Below are 22,147 nucleotides of genomic sequence, written 5' to 3' on the forward strand. Positions count from 1 at the left end.
TGGTCCAGTAACTAAGATCCCACACGCCTGGTGACGTGGCCAATAAAAGAAATAAGTCTTATCATAGTTTTATTCTATCCCCATTCTGTGCTCTTCAGTCCCACTGACCTTGTAATAGAGTGCTGCCCTGTACAACCCTTAACATGTAGCCGTTTCTGTGTGCCATTCCCTGCCCCTTCCCCCTGTTACCTGGCAACAGGACTATTAGTGGTCCTGCTCAGCCATTGGTTGGTGCTGCAGTGGGCTCCTCCCCCAAGCAACCAGCTGTCAATGAGTGACTGTTAGTGGTCCTGCTCAGCCATTGGTTGGTGCTGCAGTGGGCCCTTCCCCCAAGCCACCAACTGTCAATGCGCAACCATTAGTTAAGTACCTGTTCAGCCAATGGTTGGTGGAATGGTTGTTGTGAGGTGGAGAGTAAGGTAAGAGGTGAATCCTGGCCTTCTCTCTGGGGCCCTCTAGCTCACCCAACCTTGAATTGGTGGATGAGCTGGGGGGGCCATGGAACAGGCAGGGGGGCTGCGTCCTGCAGGGCTCCAAAGCCCTCACCAAGACCACCTGCTGACCAGGCCCAGGCCTTGAGGCGGCAGTGAACCTCTCACCACCCCTGCCTCTGTGACCTCATGGCAGTGGCAGTCTGCCTGGGTCACAGTCTGTGGAACCTGCCTCTCTCCCACCCCGTATTTGGGTGGCCTGAGGAGCCTGAGGGCCCATTGGGCCCTCAGGCTCCTGGTTCCCTCAGCGATGACAGCTGGGCAGGGCCTGGGAATCTGGCCCCGAGGGAGCTGCCGACTGAGACCTGCCTCCTCTTAGCCAGCACCTGGACCTCACAGGGTGAAGGTTGAGCCTTGGGACCTTGCCCTTTCTTGTCAGAACAAAGAATCACATTTGTCTGATGGAGGTTTACGGGAACATCATTACCTGACCGTGACCTGACCTCAGAAACAAAGGATCTGACACCAAGAAGTTTGCAAGAACTAAGCACGTCCCTCCCTCACCTTTCCTAAAAAACGGGCATTGCTGAGAGCTTTTGGGAGTTTGGGGGTTGTAAGGCAGGAGCCTCCTGACTCCTTGCCTGGCCCTCAGTAAACCTTTCTCTGCTCCAGACTCTTGATGTTTTGGTATCGTGTGGCCTCATGTGGAGCACATGGGCTTGTGTTCTCGTAACAGTCTCTGTGCCATTTTGTCAACACATTGAGTGCTTTCCTACCTCATGGTCTTCTGATGGCTATCACCTCTGTTCCCTAGTTTTTTCCTCCACCTGGCTGGCTCTTTCTCATCTTGGAAGTCGCATTTCTTACTCCCTTCTTCCTTCCTTTCGGAGGACCGACTATAAAAAGACTTACACTAGCTCATCTCTTCCCCAAATATTTCTGATCACTTAGCTCTGATTATTGCCTCTGTGACACTTTCATAATCCTTTACTTCTTGATATTCTGATGTTTTCTGCTAGAACATGAAGTTTATGCATGTAGGGATCTTCCTGTCTATCTTTCCTTTGCTCTAATACTAACAACTGGCAGCATAGTCAGTGTTAGTCGCTCAGTCATGTCCAATCCTTTGCAACCCCGTGGACTGTAGCCCACAAGCTCCCCATCCATGGGATTCTCCAGGCAAGAATACTGGAGTGGGTAGCCATTTCCTTCTCCAGGGGATCTTCTTGATCCAGGGCTCAAACCCACACCTTACAGGTGGATTCTTTACCATCTGAGCCACCAAGGAAGCCGGTGGCATAGTATGTGCTTAGTAAATAATTGTACCTCAGAATAGTTTGTAATGTGCATGAATTTTTGTATTTATCTTTATACTTAACTCCAACCTTTTACAATAAAAATGTAAACATTTTAGTTCTTTTTTCTTTAACTAAGATGATACATTTAATCTTTTCCCAGAGTGCTCAGGTGTATTTACAATATGTTGTAGGCAAATTGGTATTGGGGGAGGCAGATAGGAAGTTGACACTCAGGGTAAGTGATATTGCACATTCATTTGCTGGGAGATGATAGAATAGGAATCATAGAAGCTTTCATGTCTTTTAAATATAACATCCTTTCTGAAAAAAGATAAGTTTAAAGTTTGGAGATAGGTTTTGATAAAGGTTAAATGGTCAAGGTTATGTAGCTGGAACTCTTGAAAACAAGGAACTAGGAAAAGAGTAAAATCTAAAGAAAGTTCTCTGGCGTTGCTTCTTGGGCTCACTTTGCATTATATAGCATGTGAGACTTCTGCAACTGAGAAAATATTTCCATTTTTATTAAAAATTATGATTCTATGTTTTAAAATATGAATTGCATGTTTTCACATTTAATCGTATGTTGGTGTGCATCCTTTAAATACCATAGGCATTAGGGTTTTTTCCTCCAGAAAATACTTCAATTATGCCTTTTATGTCTTCTAGCTAATATGTCTCTGCATACTGATATTGTTTGTTAAATATACAAAGGCACCTGTAACATTTGTAATAAGTGTTACATGAGCTTTTCAGTTTCTAGACATCATCTCTCTAATTCTCTGTTGCTATGGGTTTTCATTAGTATTCCATGGAGCCTGGGTTGCCATAGAAAATGTGTAGTTGTAGAGGAGTTACCATGACAACAGTCCACCATTATGTATTTTTCAATATCAGCTAGCTGGAGATGATAGTGAATCTGAGGATATTTGTTTTGGAGTCCAATAATTTTAAAAGAACAGAACATTTCAATATCCTAGTTATCTCCAACATATATTTTAAATATGCTAGTTATCCTTTATTCAAATAAACAGAAATGAGCATGTTTTAAAAGCTAATTTTTAGCCATTTAGCTTGGTCTCCAGAAATTCTAAAAATTTAAATTGCCTTAAATCTTTGAAACATATATAAACCCCCATATCATAAAGCTCATGTCAAATAAGCATAAGTTTTTGTTTTAATCATCTCCTGGCTCTCTCATGACCTCAAAGAATAGCAGCTCAGGTGCATTATGTGAGAAAAGAGAGGAGGAAGAGTAGCTTTTATCTTTGAAGTAGAACTCAGAAATAAAGAAAGGAAATCACCTGGTGACTCATTGCTCAATGTAGCTTTTTTAAGAAAGGAAAAAAGCAGAGAAACTATTTTCAGTAAAGTGGCAAATCCCTTGGTTGAAGAGAAATTTTAAATACACTATTTAAATTGGAAAGCTTTTGATATATCCAACGCTTGAACAATCATTTTGAAATTCTTTACCTATTAGCAGTGTTAGGCATATAATGTCAGTTGTCTTCAACTTACTTTCCTTATTGATACCCTGATAGAGTAATACACCATTATTTTGTCACAGGGCCAAGTAGAATAAATGTTATAATAACAGTTCAGCAAATTAGATCTATGTATATCAGAGATTTTGAAACGATGAGCGACCTTCAAGTTGTACAGTTTTACAATCTGGCTTAAAAATTTTTGTTGTTGTTCTTAATTGTTGCTATGATCTGAATGCTTCTGTCCCCTGCAGATTCATATGTTGAGACCAAATGCCCAATGTTATGGTATTAGGACTTGGTAATCTTGGGAGGTGATTAGGTGACTTATATAAGAGACCCCAGAAAGCTCTCTTGCCCCTTCTATCATGTGAGGACATAGTGAAAAGATGGCCATCCATGAACCAGGAATTGAGTCCTCACTAGGCCCTGAGTCTGCTGGTGCCATGAACTTGACTTTCCAGCATCCAGAAGTGTGAGAGATAAGTGTCTGTTGTGTATAAGCCCACCAATCTACAGTATTCTGTCAGAGCAGCTCTGATGAACTTAGACAGTTGCCAAGCCTTTCTTTAAAGCTGTGGGAAGATATGATATTGGGTCTTCTTGCTTTTGTATTGTTTTTAAAAACTTTTTATGTGAATATAGTTGCTTTACAGTTTTGTATTAGTTTCTACTATACAGCAAAGTGAATCAGTTATATGCATACATATATCCCCTCTTTTTTGGATTGCCTTCCCATGTAGGTCACTGCAGAGCACTGAGTAGCGTTTCCTGTGCAGGACAGTGGGTTCTCATTAGTTATCTGTTTCATATACATGATAGTGTATATATGTCCATCCCAATCTCCCAATTCATCCCACCCCTACTCCCCCCAACACCACTACCACTACCCTCATTTCCCCTCTTCGTGTCCATACGTTTGTTCTCTATGTCTGTGTCTCTCTGCCTTGCAAATAGGTTCATCTGTACCATTTTTCTAGATCCCATATATGTGTGTTAATATATGATATTTATTTTTCTCTTTCTGACTTACTTCATGTTGTATGACAGTCCCTGGGTCCATCCACATACTGTTTTTGTATCCTTGAGGCCATGTAATATTGGAGCTCTCCAACAGCCTTCCCTGGAAACTTTTCCTCATGGGACATGTGAAGATAGCCGCTCCTATAGCAGAGTAGACGTCCCGCACAGAATCATGGATGGTAATTCAATATTTCAAAGGATCAGTGAATATATTAATTGTTTCTGGATAAATGTGGGGCATCCAAGAGAAAAAGATAAGACCAAGTAGTGTTTCACTGGGTGTAGTTTCATAGCAGAGGTAGGTAGAGTTTGATAAAAAACATTTAAAAAGCTGATCTTCCACTCCATGCTGCTACTATATCAAGGATATAATTTCCCTTCACATAAGATCAGGGTCTAGAAGTGTTTCAAGAACTTCCATTGTCCTCTCCTAGTGGAGTCATGTAGACAGGATTTGTGTCTCCTGTAACACAACTCACTCAAGCCTTATTGTTTGGAGTTTTCACTGAGGCTTGTGGACACAGGCACCACCCCATAAATCACATTGTTACTATCATGTGTATGCTGTGGCCCCAAACACCCCGGTAAACACCACCACCCTTATCAGACAGGTATTCGAAGAGCTTAGAGAACCCCGTTGTACCAGGTTCAAGGGCAAAGCCTAGCCCTCCTTTCTGACAAAGTTAATCCTTTACTACAGACTTGCTTTGCCTCTTTCCCTCTCCATCCGTTCTAACAAGCTCTTGCCAGATCAATCTTGCTAATCAATAGTCTTAGTCATGCCCCTTTCCTGCTGAACAACCTGTGAGGTCTTGTACTTTGGTCCCTCTGCTCTAGATGTTGCAGGTGTTTCTGATTATAGATATTCTCTTTTCTTGGCCCCATAATCCAGTAAGATATCAAAGTTGTCCCAAAGTACTTCGTCACCCTGTGTTCCTAACTGTTCTTTATTCTTCTTGCCTTCTCAAACTCTGATGCCCTTGCCCATTCAAAATCCTTGTGGGCTCATCTTACTATCGTAGAGCCTTAATTGCTTAAAATAGGTTTATTTGATTCCTTTCTGGGTCCCTTTCCTTGTACCTCTCCATGACATTTGCCTTCCGTTGTTGTTGTTTTTGTATTTGTCTTATTCTTTATTATACAGGATGCTCCTTCAGGGTAAGCGTTGTGCCTTATTCCTCCTAATAGTCTCCCTAGAGGCTAAGAAAATGCTTGGAAACTGGGAGGGACAGAATATGTGCAGAACGTCATTCTTGTCTTGTGGAGAGGATCCAGCAAACAGCCAGTGTCAGAAGAGCAGACTGCTTGAAATGATGGCTTCTCTGTTGTACTTAAAAGCCAAAAGAGCATTATAGACCCTCTTAGGGTTCATAGTAGACTGGGGTTGTTAGGGAGCTTCTTCTGTAGATTCAGCTTTATTTTGAAGAACTGAATTCACATGAACAGATAAACACATGGAACAAGCATTTGTGTTGCTTGGTCCGTCTGAAGCATTTGGCACCATCAGTGATTTGAGAATCTACCCTCAAGGAGTCGGACTGAGTCTTGTTGGTTCCAGTGTGAAAAGTAACCTTATAGAATTCATTTAACCTCAGTTCTAGGCCTTCTTCTCCCTCTCATGTTAAACCCTCTCTCTTCCCCCTGCCAGGATTCCCGTATACCTTACGCTGAGAGAGACAACTCTTTTAATGTATTTGTTCATGTAATGATTTGGCGTGTACTTAATGGACACGTATTTATCAGGCCCTTGGTCAGATGTTGAAGATACAGTGGTGAACTAGATAGAAATAGCCCTTGTCCTGATTTTCTCCCGTAAAAAAGATTTTAAAACTCTAAGGCTTATGACCCAGCAATCCCACTGCTGGGCATACACACCGAGGAAACCAGAATTGAAAGAGACACATGTACCCCAATGTTCATCGCAGCACTGTTTATTATAGCCAGGACATGGAAACAACCTAGATGTCCATCAGCAGATGAATGGATAAGAAAGCTGTGGTACATATACACAATGGAGTATTACTCAGCCGTTAAAAAGAATTCATTTGAATCAGTTCTGATGAGATGGATGAAACTGGAGCCAATTATACAGAGTGAAGTAAGCCAGAAAGAAAAACACCAATACAGTATACTAACACATATATATGGAATTTAGGAAGATGGCAATGACGACCCTGTATGCAAGACAGGAAAAAAGACACAGATGTGTATAATGGACTTTTGGACTCAGAGGGAGAGGGAGAGGGTGGGATGATTTGGGAGAATGGGAATTCTAACATGTATACTGTCATGTAAGAATTGAATCGCCAGTCCATGTCTGACGTAGGGTGCAGCATGCTTGGGGCTGGTGCATGGGGATGACCCAGAGAGATGTTGTGGGGAGGGAGGTGGGAGGGGGGTTCATGTTTGGGAACGCATGTAAGAATTAAAGATTTTAAAATTAAAAAAAAAAAGATACATGTAAAAACAAAACAAAACAAAAAAAACTCTAAGGCACATTTTCTGTTGGTTTAGTTAACTTCCAGCTCATTAATTTCCTTATCACACATGTGAAATGGGAGAGCTAAACGGATAACATCAGCAGATGTTAGTTGAGCATTTCTACTGTGTGCTAAAAAGCAGTCTAGGGGCTGCCCTGGTGGCTCAGTGGTAGGGAATCCACCTGCCAATGAAGGTGACACGGATTTGATCCCTGGGTCAGAAAGATCCCCTGAGGGAGGAAATGGCAACCCACTCCAGTATTCTTGCCTGGGAAATCACATGGACAGAGGAGCCTGGCGGGCTACAGTTCATGGGGTCGCAAATCAGACATGACTTAGCATCTAAATAACAACAATAAACACTCTACTACCATTACCTTGTTTTAATCTTCCCGACCCTTGGGGAGCAGCCTAATTGTCATTAGATTATAGATGTGAAAACTGAGGCTGGGTTTTAGGTCTGACTCTTTAAACCTTCCCTGGTGGTTCAGCTGGTAGAGAATCTGCCTGCAATGCAGGAGACTTGGGTTTTATCCATGGGTTGGGAAAATCCCCTGGAGAAGAGAAAGACTACCCACTGCAGTATTCTGGCCTGGAGAATTCCATGGACGGTATAGTCCATGGGGTTCCAAAGAGTCGGACAAGATTGATAGACTTTCACTTTCCACCGTTGATCCTGAACTTTGCACCACTGTGTAATGGATTGCCACTCGGCTGAGTAAACCTTCCCACCTTTTTCTATGGTGACTTTGATCTTTCACTGTTATTCTTACCAAGAGATCAAACAGCAGCTCTTGCCTGTGCTAAAATTCACACAGGTGGCCCCTACAGTATTAGCTGAATGAATGGATCAAATCTATTACCTGTTCATAGCAACCATGTTTATCTTTGTTATATTACTTATTATATTGCTTGAATATCATCTTGGAAACAAAGAAATAGGTGACATTAGAAATGTTTTTTAACTAGCTGCAAGTTGCGAACAATAATTGTGCCACTTGGAATTTTCTGGTAGTTCATTCCAAAAACATTAGTTGGTCTGAGCTCAACAACTTTTATCGACAAGTGCATTGACATTAAGCTTCTCAAACCTCCAACAAATCACCTGACTCCTGAATGTGCTGGAATGGTGGTTTGTCAGTGACAAATTGTTTCACTGCTCTCTGAGGCAAGGATATTATGAATGTTCAGCATCTCAGTTTATTTACTCAAGTATATTTGAAATGATGTATTTGGAGATCTGTGTTTTCCAAACTTCATGACAGGCTTATTTCTCGAAGGAAAGATAAATAAAATGTCAAATTCATGACTAAACAATCTAGAATTTTAATTATCTAAATGAGTGAGGGAAATAACATTTCTTTATACTGTTTCAACCACTGTCTCCTCAAAAGGTCTTCAGAGAGTTTCATTCCAGGAGACACTCTGCTTGAACATACTGGGCAGGTGCATTTGTGGATGTAAGTGAACACATTACATTGTGTTTATTTGCACAGTTGCAGTGGGGAAATATTCACCCAAATTGCTTTTCTCTCATTTAAACAGTGTTATTTCAATAGAGTAGATTGAGGGCAGGTTAGTAGAATAGTTAAGAGGAAGGCCCTGATGTCAGAATTGGGTTTGAATGTCACCTTCACTACCAATAAGCTGTGTAACTGGGCAATTTAGGTTTCAGAATCTTCATCTATAAAGTGGAAACAGTAATAATTAGCACCTCATATTATTTAAAGAGTTAATCATGTTTTGTGTTGGACATATATTAAATAGCCACTAGCTCTAGAAGGCTGAATGAGTGAGTGAAAGTCACTCAGTCGTGTGCAGCTCTTTGCAACCCCATGGAGTATACAGACCATGGAATTCTCTAGGCCATAATACAGGAGTGGGTAGCCGTTCCCTCCTCCAAGGGATCTTCCCAACCCAGGGATCAAACCCAGGTCTCCCGAATTACAGGCGGATTCTTTACCAGCTGAGCCACCTGGGAAGCCCAAGAATACTGGAGTGGATAGCTTATCTCTCCTCCAGTGGATCTTCCCAACCAGGGAATCAAACTGGGGTCTCCTGCATTGCAGGTGGATTCTTTACCAGCTAGGCTACCAGGGAAGCCCCAGCTACAGAAGGCTAGCTGTTGTTTTATTTATTTATTTTTTAATGTTGCTTTATTTTTTTAAAAAAGAAATTGTTACTTTCTCCAATAAAAATAAATAAAATAACAGCCCCAGAAGGCTAGTTATTGTTTCATTTATTTTTATTGAAGAAAGTACCAGTTTCTTTTCTTATTAAAATTTTTTGAATTCATGCTTAATTCTTGGTAGCAAGTGAAAATCTTTTGGAAACTACAGAGTATTGAAATTCTGTGGACTATGGAGCTAAATTGGAAAAGGAGTATGAGAAGGCCGTATATTGTCAGCTTATTTAACTTATATGCAGAGTACATCATGTGACTTGCCGGACTGGATGAAGCACAAGCTGGAATCAAGGTTGCTAGGAGAAATATCAATAACCTCAGATATGCAGATGACACCACCCTTATGGCAGAAAGTGAAGAGGAGCTGAAGAGCCTCTTGATGAAAGCCAAAGAGGAGAGTGAAAAAGCTGAATTAAAACTCAACATTCGAAACACTAAGATGATGGCATCCGGTCCCATCACGTCATGGCAAATAGATGGGGAAATGATGGAAACAGTGACAGACTTTATATTTTCGGGCTCCAAAAATCACTGCAGATGGTGACTGCAGCTATGTAATTAAAAGACACTTGCTCCTTGGAAGAAAAGCTGTGACCAACCTAGACAGCATAGGTCCATCTAGTCAAAGCCGTGGTTTTTCCTGTAGTCATGTATGGATGTGAGAGTTGGACTATAAAGAAAGCTGAGTGCCAAAGAATTGATGCTTAGAACTGTGGTGTTGGAGAAGACTCTTGAGAGTCCCTTGGACAACAAGGAGATCCAGCCAGTCCATCCTAAGGGAAATCAGTCCTGAGTATTCATTGGAAGGACTGATGCTGAAGCTGAACCTCCAATACTTTGCCCATCTGATGTGAAGAATGGACTCATTTGAAAAGACCCTGATGCTGGGAAAGATTGAAGGCAGGAGGAGAAGGGGACAACAGAGGATGAGATGTTCAATGGACATGAGTTTGAGCAAGCTCTGGGAGTTGGTGATACAGGGAAGCCTGGTGTGCTGAGTCCATGGAGTTTCAGAGATTTGGACACAACTGTGACTGAACTTCTGATGGTGCTATAGCACTTGAGTTCAAATCTAAGCTTATTTATTTACTGTCAATTATTTACTGTAAAAGTTTGGGCAAGTTACTCACTCTCTCTGTGTCTCAATTTCCATGTATATAAAAGGAGGATCAAATGAGGTAATAGTTGTGAACCCTTTAGAACAGTACCTGGCACATAGTAAGCACTATATGAGAACTAATTTATTATTTTATATTGATGATAAAATATAACTAAACTTGATTTCTAACTATAAAGATGGATATTCATATTGAATCATGAATGGAATAAATATTTATTATTACAGACATTGACTAACATATACATAAGGAATATATCAGATATGGAAAAATCTCAAATTCAAGATCTCCTTGGAAATAGGGTCCTTATTTAAAAGAAACCATTCATAAAATTATACATAGTTATTGTAATTGATATTGAATCTTTTTTTTTTTTTTACCTAATGTTTATACCTATGTAATAACCTCCAATTCTTCTTTTGGGGCTTCCCAGGTGGCGCAGTGGTAAAGAATCTGCCTGCAAAGGCAAGAGACTCAGGAGACTGGAGTTCGATCCCTGGGTGGGAGAGATCCCTTTGAGTAGGAAATGGCAACCCACTCCAGTATTCTTGCCTGGGAAATCCCATGAATAGAGGACCCTGGCTGGCTATAGCCCATGGGATTGCAGTCAGACACGGCTGAGCACACGTTCACAGAATCCTGCTTTTGTAAACTCAGGCGTGATTTGACCTTTATTTTCCTGCTTGTTACCTTAAGAGATTACTCAGTCAAGGAAGAAACGAGAATGGTGTAGGACAGTCTCAAAGCAATTATCACGGACTTCAGAATAGCACTGCTGGAGAGTAATTGCTGAAAAATGAACCATGATGCTTCTAAGAGTAATTGTAAAAGTTCAGTAATCGTGGTTCTACAGACTGAAGGTCAGTTTCAGGAAACAGGAATGATTTTGGATTCAACAACAGAAGTCCCAAGTTCCAGTTCTATTACAGCCACTCATTAATCGTATTCAGTTCAGTTCAGTCACTGTCATGTCTGACTCTTTGCGACCCCATGAATCGCAGCCCGCCAGGCCTCCCTGTCCATCACCAACTCCCAGAGTTTACCCAAACTCAGCTCTGGTTATTTCACTTATTTCTTTGTCATCACTTTCCTCTTATAAAACAACAGTGATAGTGTCTATCTTCCTTTCTCACAGGATTTTTTTTTATGGGCTCAATATAAACTGTGAGAGGCAGCTATGCTCACCGCTATACCACAAGGTGGGAGGGAGAGATACATTAGGAAGTTGGGAGTAACATATTACACGCACACGACTATATATAAAATAGATAAACAACAAGGACCTACTGCAGTACAGGAAACTATACTCAATGTTTTATAATAACCCATACAGGAAGAGCATTTTTGAAAAAATATATGTATGTAACTGACAGCTGAAACTAACACAACATTGTAAAGCAACTATATTTCAATTTAAAAAGTAACTAGAAAAAAACATGCAGGTTTAAAAAGTTAAATATATATATATGTAATGCGGAATCCCTGGACACATAATTGTGCTTCTCATTTTTATTAATGTCAAGACAAAGATGAAGAATTAAGCATCTTTGTTTCTCTGTAGAACTGTGGAAACATGGTTTGGGCTATGAGAAGAGAATAGCAGAGGGATATTTTCTATTTACATTTTATTAAATTTAATTATAATTAATTCTTTTTAATTTATTCTAATTCTATTTAAACATAACACTTTCCCTCATAGCATATGGTTTGACCTATATGGCAGAATGAGAACAGAGAAAGAGGAACTTGGGTTGGGGGTTGGGTTAATAGAGAGGAGGAGGCCCTGATGTAAAGCTGAAAAAGACATGTGTGGATGTGTTTTGTCAAACCTTTTTTAAAATTTTAATTTTTTTTACAGTAGATCCTTGTTGATTATCTATTTTATTTTTTATGCCATTTTTAGATTAAATTCATTTCTTTTTAAATGAAACGAAGATGAATGTTTTTAATGATAAAAAGTACAATTCACAAAGAATATAGACATCATAGACCATTAGACACCTAACAACAAAGAAATAGAGACACATAAAGCAAAAATCAGAAGAAATATAAGGGAAAAGGACACAATATATAATCATAGTGAGACATATTAACGTTTCTATGAGGATATTTTATCAATTGCAGAAAAAATTAGGAGCATCTTGAATGATGTCATTAATAATTTAAATATAATAGATTTATATTTATATTAATCTTATATACTACACACATATATTTAAAATTTTGTATCTCATATGTTGTTCTTAGATGTCCACAGGACATTTAAGAAAACTGTCAAAAAGATAAACATTTCTAAATTTCAAAAAGAATTTTTTGTGTGTGTGATTCAGTTATACATATACACATGTATTATTTTTGAAATTATTTTCCATTGTAGGTTATTATAAGATATTCACTATAGTTCCTCGTTCTGTACAGTAAAGTTGTTATTTTTTGCATATCTACTTTTTAAATTAGAAATCTAGCATTTTATTTATACTAAGTCAAACAAATGGAATCAAAATGTCAAACATTTTTTATCTGGGCAAAAATTCGTAAGTTTTCTAAAGTATATTTTGTTGTTCAGTCACTCAGTTGTGTCCAACTCTTTGCGACTCCATAGACTGCAGCCCACCAGGCTTCTCTGTATATATATGTATACAAAACTTTTCTACCATGCTTGATTAAGGCTTGAGAAAGAACATCAAAAAGCAAAGGAGAGATGGAGAAATTGGAAAACATAAACTAAATGAAATGAGAGCTGCTGCTGTTGCTAAGTCACTTCAGTCGTGTCCGACTCTGTGCGACCCCATGGACAGCAGCCCACCAGGCTTCTCTGTCCACAGGATTCTCTAGGCAAGAATACTGGAGTGTGTTGCCATTTCCCTCTCCAGAAATGGGAGCACTGAATATGAAATTGAAAAAGTTAAACAAACTAGATAAAGTAAAAGATCCTCACATAGCCCAGTTTTTTAAACAAGGCTGCTCATTAGAAACATATCTGGAGCTCTGGCAAAAAAAAAAAAAAAGCACTACCTGGACATTTGTATTTTTTAAAAAGTTCCAAGATAATTTTGATACGCATCTTGATTTTAAAAAGTGATTACAGGGTTTTCAATTAAATGGTAGTTTTGATGAGATAGAATTCTATTATTTTTCTATTGACCAATCATGATTCAGTGGTATTGGTGGTGGTGGTGGTTTAGTCGCTAAGCCACGTCCGACTCTTGCGACCGCATGACTGTAGCCTGCTAGGCTCCATGGGATTTTCCAGGCAAGAACACTGGAGTGGACTGCCATTTCCTTCTCCAGGGCATCTTCCCAACTCAGGAATCGAACCGGGGTCTCCTGCACTGCAGGCAGATTCTTTACTGACTGAGCTATGAGGGAAGCCCATACAATGGTATTAAATGAGTAATAGTTACATAATCACAACAGTGAGAGATATCTATCAGCTTTCATAATCACTAGCCAGACAAAAAATAAAAGATAGTTACAATTGCAAGCCATAATGGGAACATGATTAACCTAACAATATAAAATAATTAGATACAATTTGGGGAGTCAAGCAGAGTGATGTGGTAAGTGGAAGTGCATACATGCACATGTGGTTATCTATTTTAAATATAGCAGTGTGTGCATGTCAATCCCAAATTCCCCATCTATATCCTTTCTCCCCACCCTTTTCCCCGGTAACCACAAATCTGCTAAGCCTGTGAGTGTTTTTCTGTTTCGTAAAGTTCATTTGTGTTATATTTTAAATTCCACATCTAAGTGACATCTTACGGTATTTGTCTTTCTCTTTCTGACTTCCTTCACTTAGTATGATAGTCTCTAGGTCCATCCATGTAGCTGCGATTGGCATTATTTCATTATTTCTTATGACTGAGTAATATTTCATTGTATATGTGTGTCACGTCTTCTTTATCCATTTCTCTGTCAGGATGTTTAGGTTGCTTCCATGTCTTGGCTATTTGTCATTCAGATGATGTCTTAACAAGATTCTCAGGCTTCCTCTGGGAGGAAAAGGGATCAGATGGTAGCAGTAATATGTTTTAGAATAGAGACAGGTTTGAGAAGAGCAGCATCTAGGGTTCCTGTTAGGGAGAAGGAAGGAGTATGGCTGATGAAGGAGCTCTCCCAGGAGGGGGCAGAACTACCCAGAGAAAGAGTATGGTTTGGATAATTACCTTCTAGAAAGCACAAGAGTCAAATTTATTTGAAGTTTTTAAAAGCTGCAACTTTCTTTTATCCAGTTTGTCAATAGCAATTTTTTAATAATTGCTAGTTAAATTATCCTAGAGCAGCACAAAAAGATATGTATTTATTTGGGATCAAGCCAATAGAAGGAAAACTTATCTTTCCAAAATGCAGTGAGTCAAAGGGAAGGGAAGAACTTGGATCAGAACTTGGGTGGTAGCTATGAGAAGGAAAGCATATGAGCCGAATCTTATTCAAATTTAGCTTTTAGTCTATTGGGCACTTTCAACCATAATGGGTGTACAAAGGGAAAAGAAAGGCTATTCTACTCTGTGTTCCTTCTATCCCCCTTTTTTAATCACCATTTCCATCTCCTCTGCTAACTCCCAACTCTCTTTTTACAAGAGTTTCTATTTTGCTTTAAAGTCCTGTCCTTTTTCACTTCCAGTGTTTTTGCTCTCAGTGGACGAAAGTTATGGAAGTTCTTTGTTCTCTCTGTTGAACTGATGGTCAGGAAGACTTCTCAGCCATGTCTCTGTATCTCCTACTAAATTCTCTTTCCAATACAAAATCAGTGAGTCTTGAAATATTTCTTCAAATAATAAAATGATCTACATGTTTGGAAACAAATCTTTTTTGAAGGTGATAGTGAAAGTGTTATTGCTTAGTCGTGTCCGACTGTTTGCAACCCCATGAACTGTTTCTTGACAGGCTCCCCTGTTCATCGGATTCTCCAGGCAAGAATACTGGAGTGGCTTGCCTGCCCTTCTCCAGAAGATCATCCTGATCCAGAGATTTCTGCTGTATTGCAGGCAGACCCTTTACCATCTGAACCACTAGGGAAGCCCAATTTTTGAAGATATTTTCAAATATACAAGTATAAATAACCCCCATGTGTTCATTTCCTGGATTCTACAGGTATCAACATTTTCCCAATCTTTTTTCATCTTCTCCCAACCCTGCGTTTTTTTTCTGAACTATGTTTTTTTCTTTCTTTTTTTTTTTAACATCGTTTACAGTATTGCTTTACAGCTTCAGTGAAGTGAATCTGTTGTTGTTGAGTCACATAGTCACATCTGACTCTTTGCTACCCCATGGACCGCAGCAGGCCAGGGTTCTCTCTCCTTCGTCATCTCCCGGAACTTGCTCAAACTCATGTCCATTGAGTCAGTGATGCCATCCAACAATCTTGTCCTCTGTCGTCCCCTTCTCCTCCTGCCTTCAATCTTTCCCAACATCAGGGTCTTTTCAGATAAGTCAGCTCTTTGCATTAGGTGGCCAAAATATTGGAGCTTCAGCATCAGTCCTTTCAATGAATATTAGGACTGATATCCTTTAGGACAGACTGGTTGGATCTTCTTGCAGTCCAAGAGACTTTCAAGAGTCTTCTCTAACACCACAGTTCAAAAGCATCGATTCTTTGGTGCTCAGCTTTCTTTATAGTCCAACTCTCACATCCATATATGGCTACCGGAAAAACCATAGCTTTGATTATGCGAACCTTTGTTGGCAAAGTAATGTTTCTGCTCTTTAATACAGTCTTGGTTTGTCATAGCTTTCCTTCCAAGGAGCAAGTGTCTTAATTTCACGGCTGCAGTCACCATCTACACTGATTTTGGAGCCCAAGAAAATAATCTGTCACTGTTTCCATTGTTTCCCCATTTATTTGCCATGAAGTGATTGGAATCAGCTTTATGTATACATATATCCCCTCCCTCTTGGACCTGCCCCACCATCCCACCCATGTAGGTCAGCACAGAGCACTGAGCTGAGCTCCCTGCACTATACAGCAGGTTCCGACTGACTGTTTTACGTATGGCAGTGTATAAATGTCACTCTAATCTCCCAGTTCATCCCCCAACAGTGTCTACACCTCTGTTCTCGACGTCTATGTCTCTATTCCTGCTCTGCAAATGGGTTCATCTGTACCACTTTTCTAGATTCCACATATATGCATTAATATATAATATTTGTTTTCTCTTTCTGACTTACTTCACTCTTTATGACAGTCTTTAGGTCCATCAGCATCTCTACAGATGACCCAGTTTTGTTCCTTTTAATGGCTGAGTAAAATTCCATTTTGTATATGTACCATATCAGCTAAGAAATGAGCTATCATATATTGCATTACTTTTTTAAGAGGCTGTTTCATAAGGTCTAAATGAACTTATATGTCTAAGTTTGGGACAGAAGATATTGCTGAGTTGCAGACTGACTGCTTAATGGAGTCATAGGATGGTTGCAATGGAAAATGAAAAGGTATTGAAACCAGAAAACTTGGGTATGCATTCAAGCCCAACTATGACTTTGGGCAACTCATGTTACCTCTTTAAAATTCAATTTTCTCTGTGGGATGAAAACAAAAATATTCAGCCTCAAAAGAATAGGAGGATGCTTCTTCAGTATCATAAGAACTACCTATTTTAATTCCATTGCCAACATCCAACTCATCATATGAGACCCTATAATTTTAATTAAAAAGGCTGAGTGCCTAGAATTTTAATAACAAAGGCTGAGTGCTTTTGTTATTAAAAAGGTTGATGCTTTTGAACTGCGGTACTGGAGAAGACTCCTGAGAGTCTCTTGGACAGCAAGGAGATCAAACCAGTCAATCCTAAAGAAAATCAGTCCTGAATATTCATTGGAAGGACTGATGCTGAAGCTGAAGAAGCTCCAACACTTTGGCCACCTGACGTGAAGAGCCATCTCATTGGAAAAAACTCTGATGCTGGGAAAGATTGAAGGCAAGAGGAGAAGGGGACAGCTGAGGATGAGATGGTTGGATGGCATCACCAGCTCAGTGGATATGAGTTTGAGCAAGCTCTGGGAGATGGTGAAGGACAGAGAAGCCTGGCTTCCTTTGCTGCTGTCTATGGAGTCACAAAGAGTTTGACACGACTGAGTGACTGGACAACAGCTAGAATTTTAACATGTTAATCAGTTAAACAAGGATATTTGTGCTCATCATGACTTTCAAACATTTTTTGGAAAGTTTTGTTCTTTGTGTCATGGTACGGCATATCAAAAAGAGAGAGAGAAAAAAAAAAGAAACAAAAAGAGAGAGAGTGTGTGAGAATGGATTATGGGAGGAAAAGAGCATCCTAAGAGTAACTGAAATGAGAAGTGGGTTGGGCCTACGTAGAGGAAAAAACAGGTGAGGATAGGCAAGAAAATGTAGAAAAGGAGGTTGGAGATACTTCTCCTATCACATGCTATGTGTTATTTCAAATTTACACTGTGAGACTAAGATGTGACGGATAAATCAGAGGAAGAGAAATAGCCCTGAATCTGATGTTCATCCACTGACTTGTTGAGCACATGTGCTGTGTTACACTGAAGTAAGTGCTTTCTGTAAGTTTTCTAGCTTAATCCTTACAACAAAACTGTAAGATAGATAGTGTTTTCTCTTTTTACTTTTAAGGGAAAATAAGATTCAGGGTAAAAAAACACTTACCCTGAACATTAGAGCTCAAATTGTACCTCAAAGCAGCTATTCTCACAGTGAATCTTGTACAAGTGAACTGGGAAGGAATGAGTGATTTTTACTCTGGTGTTGGGGGAACGGGCTGAGAGAGGGGGTCATCAGAAATCACAGAAGTACTTGCCTCATGCCATACCTACAATAAATTCTACACAGATTAAAAAAAAAGAAAAGGAACCAAGGGTAAAAGGTGATAGACAGCAGAGCTGGAGGACGAGTAAAAGGAAATGTAAGTAGTTATTTCATTGAAATTGAAACTTTGAAAGTGGGGAACTTTCTAAGCATAGAACCCATGGAAGAAACCACCAAAGAAATGATTGATATGATTGGTTACATAAAGTTTCAATTTCTGTGCATCAAAAACCTTTATAAGTCAAACCTAAATGCAGAAAATGAGCTGGGAAGGCAAATGAAAATGTGTATACAATTGTGATACACAAATGATTAATACCTTTATTGTCTAAGGAGCTCTTACAAATCAATAAGAAAACCGCAAATTTCCTAAGTTAAAAATAGTCAAAAGTAATAACTGGGGAACTTCTGTAAATTTTAAAAATTATTTAGAAGCAGTGATAAGAAGAAATAACTAAAATTAAAAGCAGATATTATTTCTGCTATTAAATAAAACTTTTATAAAGTGTTAGGGTTTATCTGTGAACATTTTTAGAAATGGGAACTCAGCTGCTCATTGTCCTTTAGGTGGGCAGTCTATAGATTTTTATCTTTTGGGTGTGCAAATTATAGAAAAAGTTTATGCCTTTTCTTCAGAAATTCTATTTTTGTGAATTTCACTTGCGAAAATTAGCCAATATAATGTCAAGATTTTTATGCAAGGGTATTGTTGCAGTATTAGACGTACTAGACAAAAAGAAAAACAAGATTATTTAAATAATAAATATCAGAAAATATTTGAACAAAGTTTGTGAATATGAATATTCAAATGCACAATCTGTTAAGACTGTGTGTGTGTGTGTGTGTGTGTGTGTGTGTGTGTGTGTGTGTGTGTGTGTGTTTTAGCCAAGTGGCATGTGGAATCTTAGTTCCTGACTAGGAATCTAACCTGTACCGTATTGTGTGGGAGCACAGAGTCTTAACAACTGGACCACTAGGGAAGTCCCCAAGATGGTTTTTAAAGACTATTATATATATATATATAAATGATTCGTTGCTAAGGGGAAAAGGTAAGACATACTGTATATGCAGTATAATCCTAAATCTTGTTTAAATTCCATGTGTGTGACTTTGTATGTTGAAAGGGAGCATCAAGGAACCACAGAAGATGTTAATTTCCTTCTAAATGGTGTAGTCATGATTTGTTTTTATTTTCTGCATTTTGCCTGTTTTCTACAATGAATATAATATTGCTCTTATAATTATAAAATGTTACTAACATTTTAGGAGTTGTAAAGATTAAATTTAAAAATATGGCTGAGGATAATGTTTTAGGAATATTAATTTTATTTTCCTTAAATGGAACCTCAGATAGGAACTTAAAATTTCAGATTTGATTCTTTATGATTTGATAGTGGATTTTTAAAAGCTGACAGATTAATCTTTGTGATATCAGTTTTTATAGGGTTGAATTAACTATTACAAGTGTCATTAGAGCTAAAGGTCCAAAGCAGAATGTTCTTTCTTTGCGTTCTATGTATATAACCTTTGATCTTTATTAGAATAATTTTCACCTTACACATTGCCATATCCTAATAGGAAATGAGCTAAGATCTTTTCCCTTGATGGAATAAAGTTAGCATTTTGTAAAAGCAGAAAGGCAATAGTAACCTTCATTTTGGAGTACCTGTATTCAGAGTGGATCCTTAGTTTTCTCTTTTGAGTTTGTAATAATATAGGAGCCATGCCATCTTTTGCATAATCAGGCTTTGGCCTTTACATGCCTTATTATTCCGGTTCTTGGTAAGCAATATTTGGAGTAATAGAGTTTGAGAGAGAAAATGGGTTCCTCATAATAGCTGTGAAGGAAGATGGTATGGGAAAATGTTCCACTATGCCAATGTTTTCACATAGAGGAACTTTTTTTTGCATTATCTTATTATCACTGTCAAACTTATGTCTCATGGGCATATTCATTTTAAATTCAGGGTCATACTTTTTTTGTGCAGTTTGCCCAACTTCATCTTTAAAAATTCTTTTTGGGTTATTGATGCCATTGATTGGGTGCATATACTTTGGAGCTCTTCTTGATTGCTCAGTTTATCTAAGCATTTTCAGCAGACATCTTTCCTGTAATCCATCATATGTCCTCTGTTTTTCTTTGTGTCCCCTTTTAAGGCACTTTCTATGTTTTTAAGTCTGTTATTAATAAGTATTTGTTAACTACTGTCCTGATAAATACATGAAATTCTTTCATATTTGCTAAATGTTGGTTTCTTTGTTTTTAGGGTGACTATGGATCCTACTATTCGCAGAGCTCTAGAAAGGTAAGCAAAATGAACACTGACTTCAACAGATACAGTATTTTTCGTTTGCTTTCTTTGTTGTAATTGAAAACATGAACTCAAATGAATTTTTTTTATGAGATTCTGCTTTTAACTAGTTTATTGCTTTTTAAAAATTAGAGAATAAATTGAAAGCTTTTTATAGTTTGCCTAGTGGGTTACCTGGACATGAGTTCAGACTAAGAAGGTACCTTGAAGGTGTTCACTGTGTTCCACATTTGGTCTTCAGCTCTGCAGTCTTGAGGTCTGAGTTTATGGGCATGTGAGAGCAACCATGTCCCCTGGAGACTGATACAGTATCAGTTTCTCTATTTATGGTGCCGTGAAAGCCAAATGCTGGGCTTATCATTAATATATTCTCTCTCTCCTGTTTAAAAGCCTGCATGGGAATCCAGCTATGGTCAGTCATTTGCTCCTATATCTGGAATGAGAATGAGGAGAGAGGACAGCCATTTGAAGATTTAATAGTGAAAGACTTGCTCACCGTGATAACCTGATGTGTATGTCAAACCTAGAGGGATGTTCTGCTCAGTGGGCTCTGCGGGCACCTTTTCCCCAGACAGTGATGAGTACCACACACAGTACTTTATTGCACTTCCCCTTACTGGGCTTCACAGATGTTGCATTTTGTTTTTGTTCTGTTTTCTGGTTGTTTACAAACTGAAGATTTGTGGCAAGTCTGCCTTGGGCAAGTCTATTGGCGTCATTTTTGCAACAACGATTGCTCACTTTGCGTCTCTGGGTCACAGTTCAGTAATTCTTACATTTCATACTTTTTCATTACTTTATTGTGGTGATCTGTGTTCACTGATCTTTCATGTTACTATTGCCATCGTTTTGGTGCACCATGAATCTTGCCTGCATAAGATGCTGAACTTAGTAAATGTATGTGTTGACTGTTCCACTGACCAGCCTTTCCCACTATTTCTCCCTTTCCTTGGGCCTTCCTATTGCCTGAGAACAACAGTACTGAAATTAGGCTAATTAATAAGTTTGTAATGACCTCCAAGTGTTCAAGTGAAAGGAAGAGTCGACATCTCTCTTTAAATCAAAAGCTAGAAATGATGAGGCTTAGTGAGGAAGGCGTGTAGAAAGTTGAGATAACCAAAAACAAGGCCTCTTGCTCCAAACGGCTGAGTTGTGAATGTAAAGGAAAAATTCTTGGAGGAAATTAAAAGTGCCACTCCAGTGAATACACAGATGATAAGAAAGCAAAGCAGCCTTATTGCAGATCTGGAGAAAGTGTTAGTGGTCTGAATAGAAGATGAAAGCAGCCACTACATTCCCTTCAGCCAAAGCCTGATCTCGAGCAAGGCCCTAACTCTCTTTAGTTTTGTGAAGGTTGAGAGAGGTGAAGAAGCTGCAGAAGAAAAGTTTGAAGCTAGCAGGGGTTGGCTGATGCAGTTTAAGGAAAGAAGTCATCACCATGACATAAAAACTAAGTGAAGAAGCAGCAAGCGCTGATTTAGAAGCTGCAGCAGATTATCCAGATCTTACTAAGATGAGTAAGGCAGTTGGCCGCACTGAGAAACCGATTTTTAATGTAGACAAAGCAGCCTTTTATTGAAGGCAGATGCCACCAAGGACTTTCATAGCTAGAGAGGAGAAGTCAGTGCTTGGTTTCAAAATTTCAAAGGACAGGCCGAATCTCTTGTTAGGGTCTAATGCTCCTTTTGACTCGAGTTGACAACAGTGCTCACTTACCTTTTCAAAAATCACAGGGGCCTTGAAAATTATACTAAATCTAGTCTGCCTCTGCTCCATAAATGAAACAGCAAAGCCTGGATGACAGGACATCTGTTGGCAATATGGTTTACTGAATATTTTAAGCCTACTGTTGAAATCTACTGCTCAGAAAACAAACAGAAAAAAAAAAAACACCATTTCTTTTAAATTTCTGTTGTTCATTGACAGAGCACTTGGTCACCCAAAAACTCTGATGAAGATACAATGAGATTAATGATGTTTTCATGTCCGCTAACACAACATCCATTTGGCAGCCCATGAATCAAAGA

General features: G+C 38.9%; 1 protein-coding gene across 1 annotated transcript in view; it reads left to right on the forward strand.

The window, feature by feature from the left end:
- Positions 1 to 22,147, forward strand: part of ANK3 (ankyrin 3) — a 750,492-nt gene that overhangs the window by 107,949 nt on the left and 620,396 nt on the right. The window contains exon 2 of the mRNA XM_018042183.1: positions 20,076 to 20,114. Coding sequence (XP_017897672.1) covers positions 20,076 to 20,114 — 39 coding nt within the window. The remainder of the gene's footprint in view (positions 1 to 20,075; positions 20,115 to 22,147) is intronic.

This window comes from Capra hircus, chromosome 28, assembly GCF_001704415.2.
Source record: "Capra hircus breed San Clemente chromosome 28, ASM170441v1, whole genome shotgun sequence".
Lineage (NCBI taxonomy): Eukaryota > Metazoa > Chordata > Mammalia > Artiodactyla > Bovidae > Capra > Capra hircus.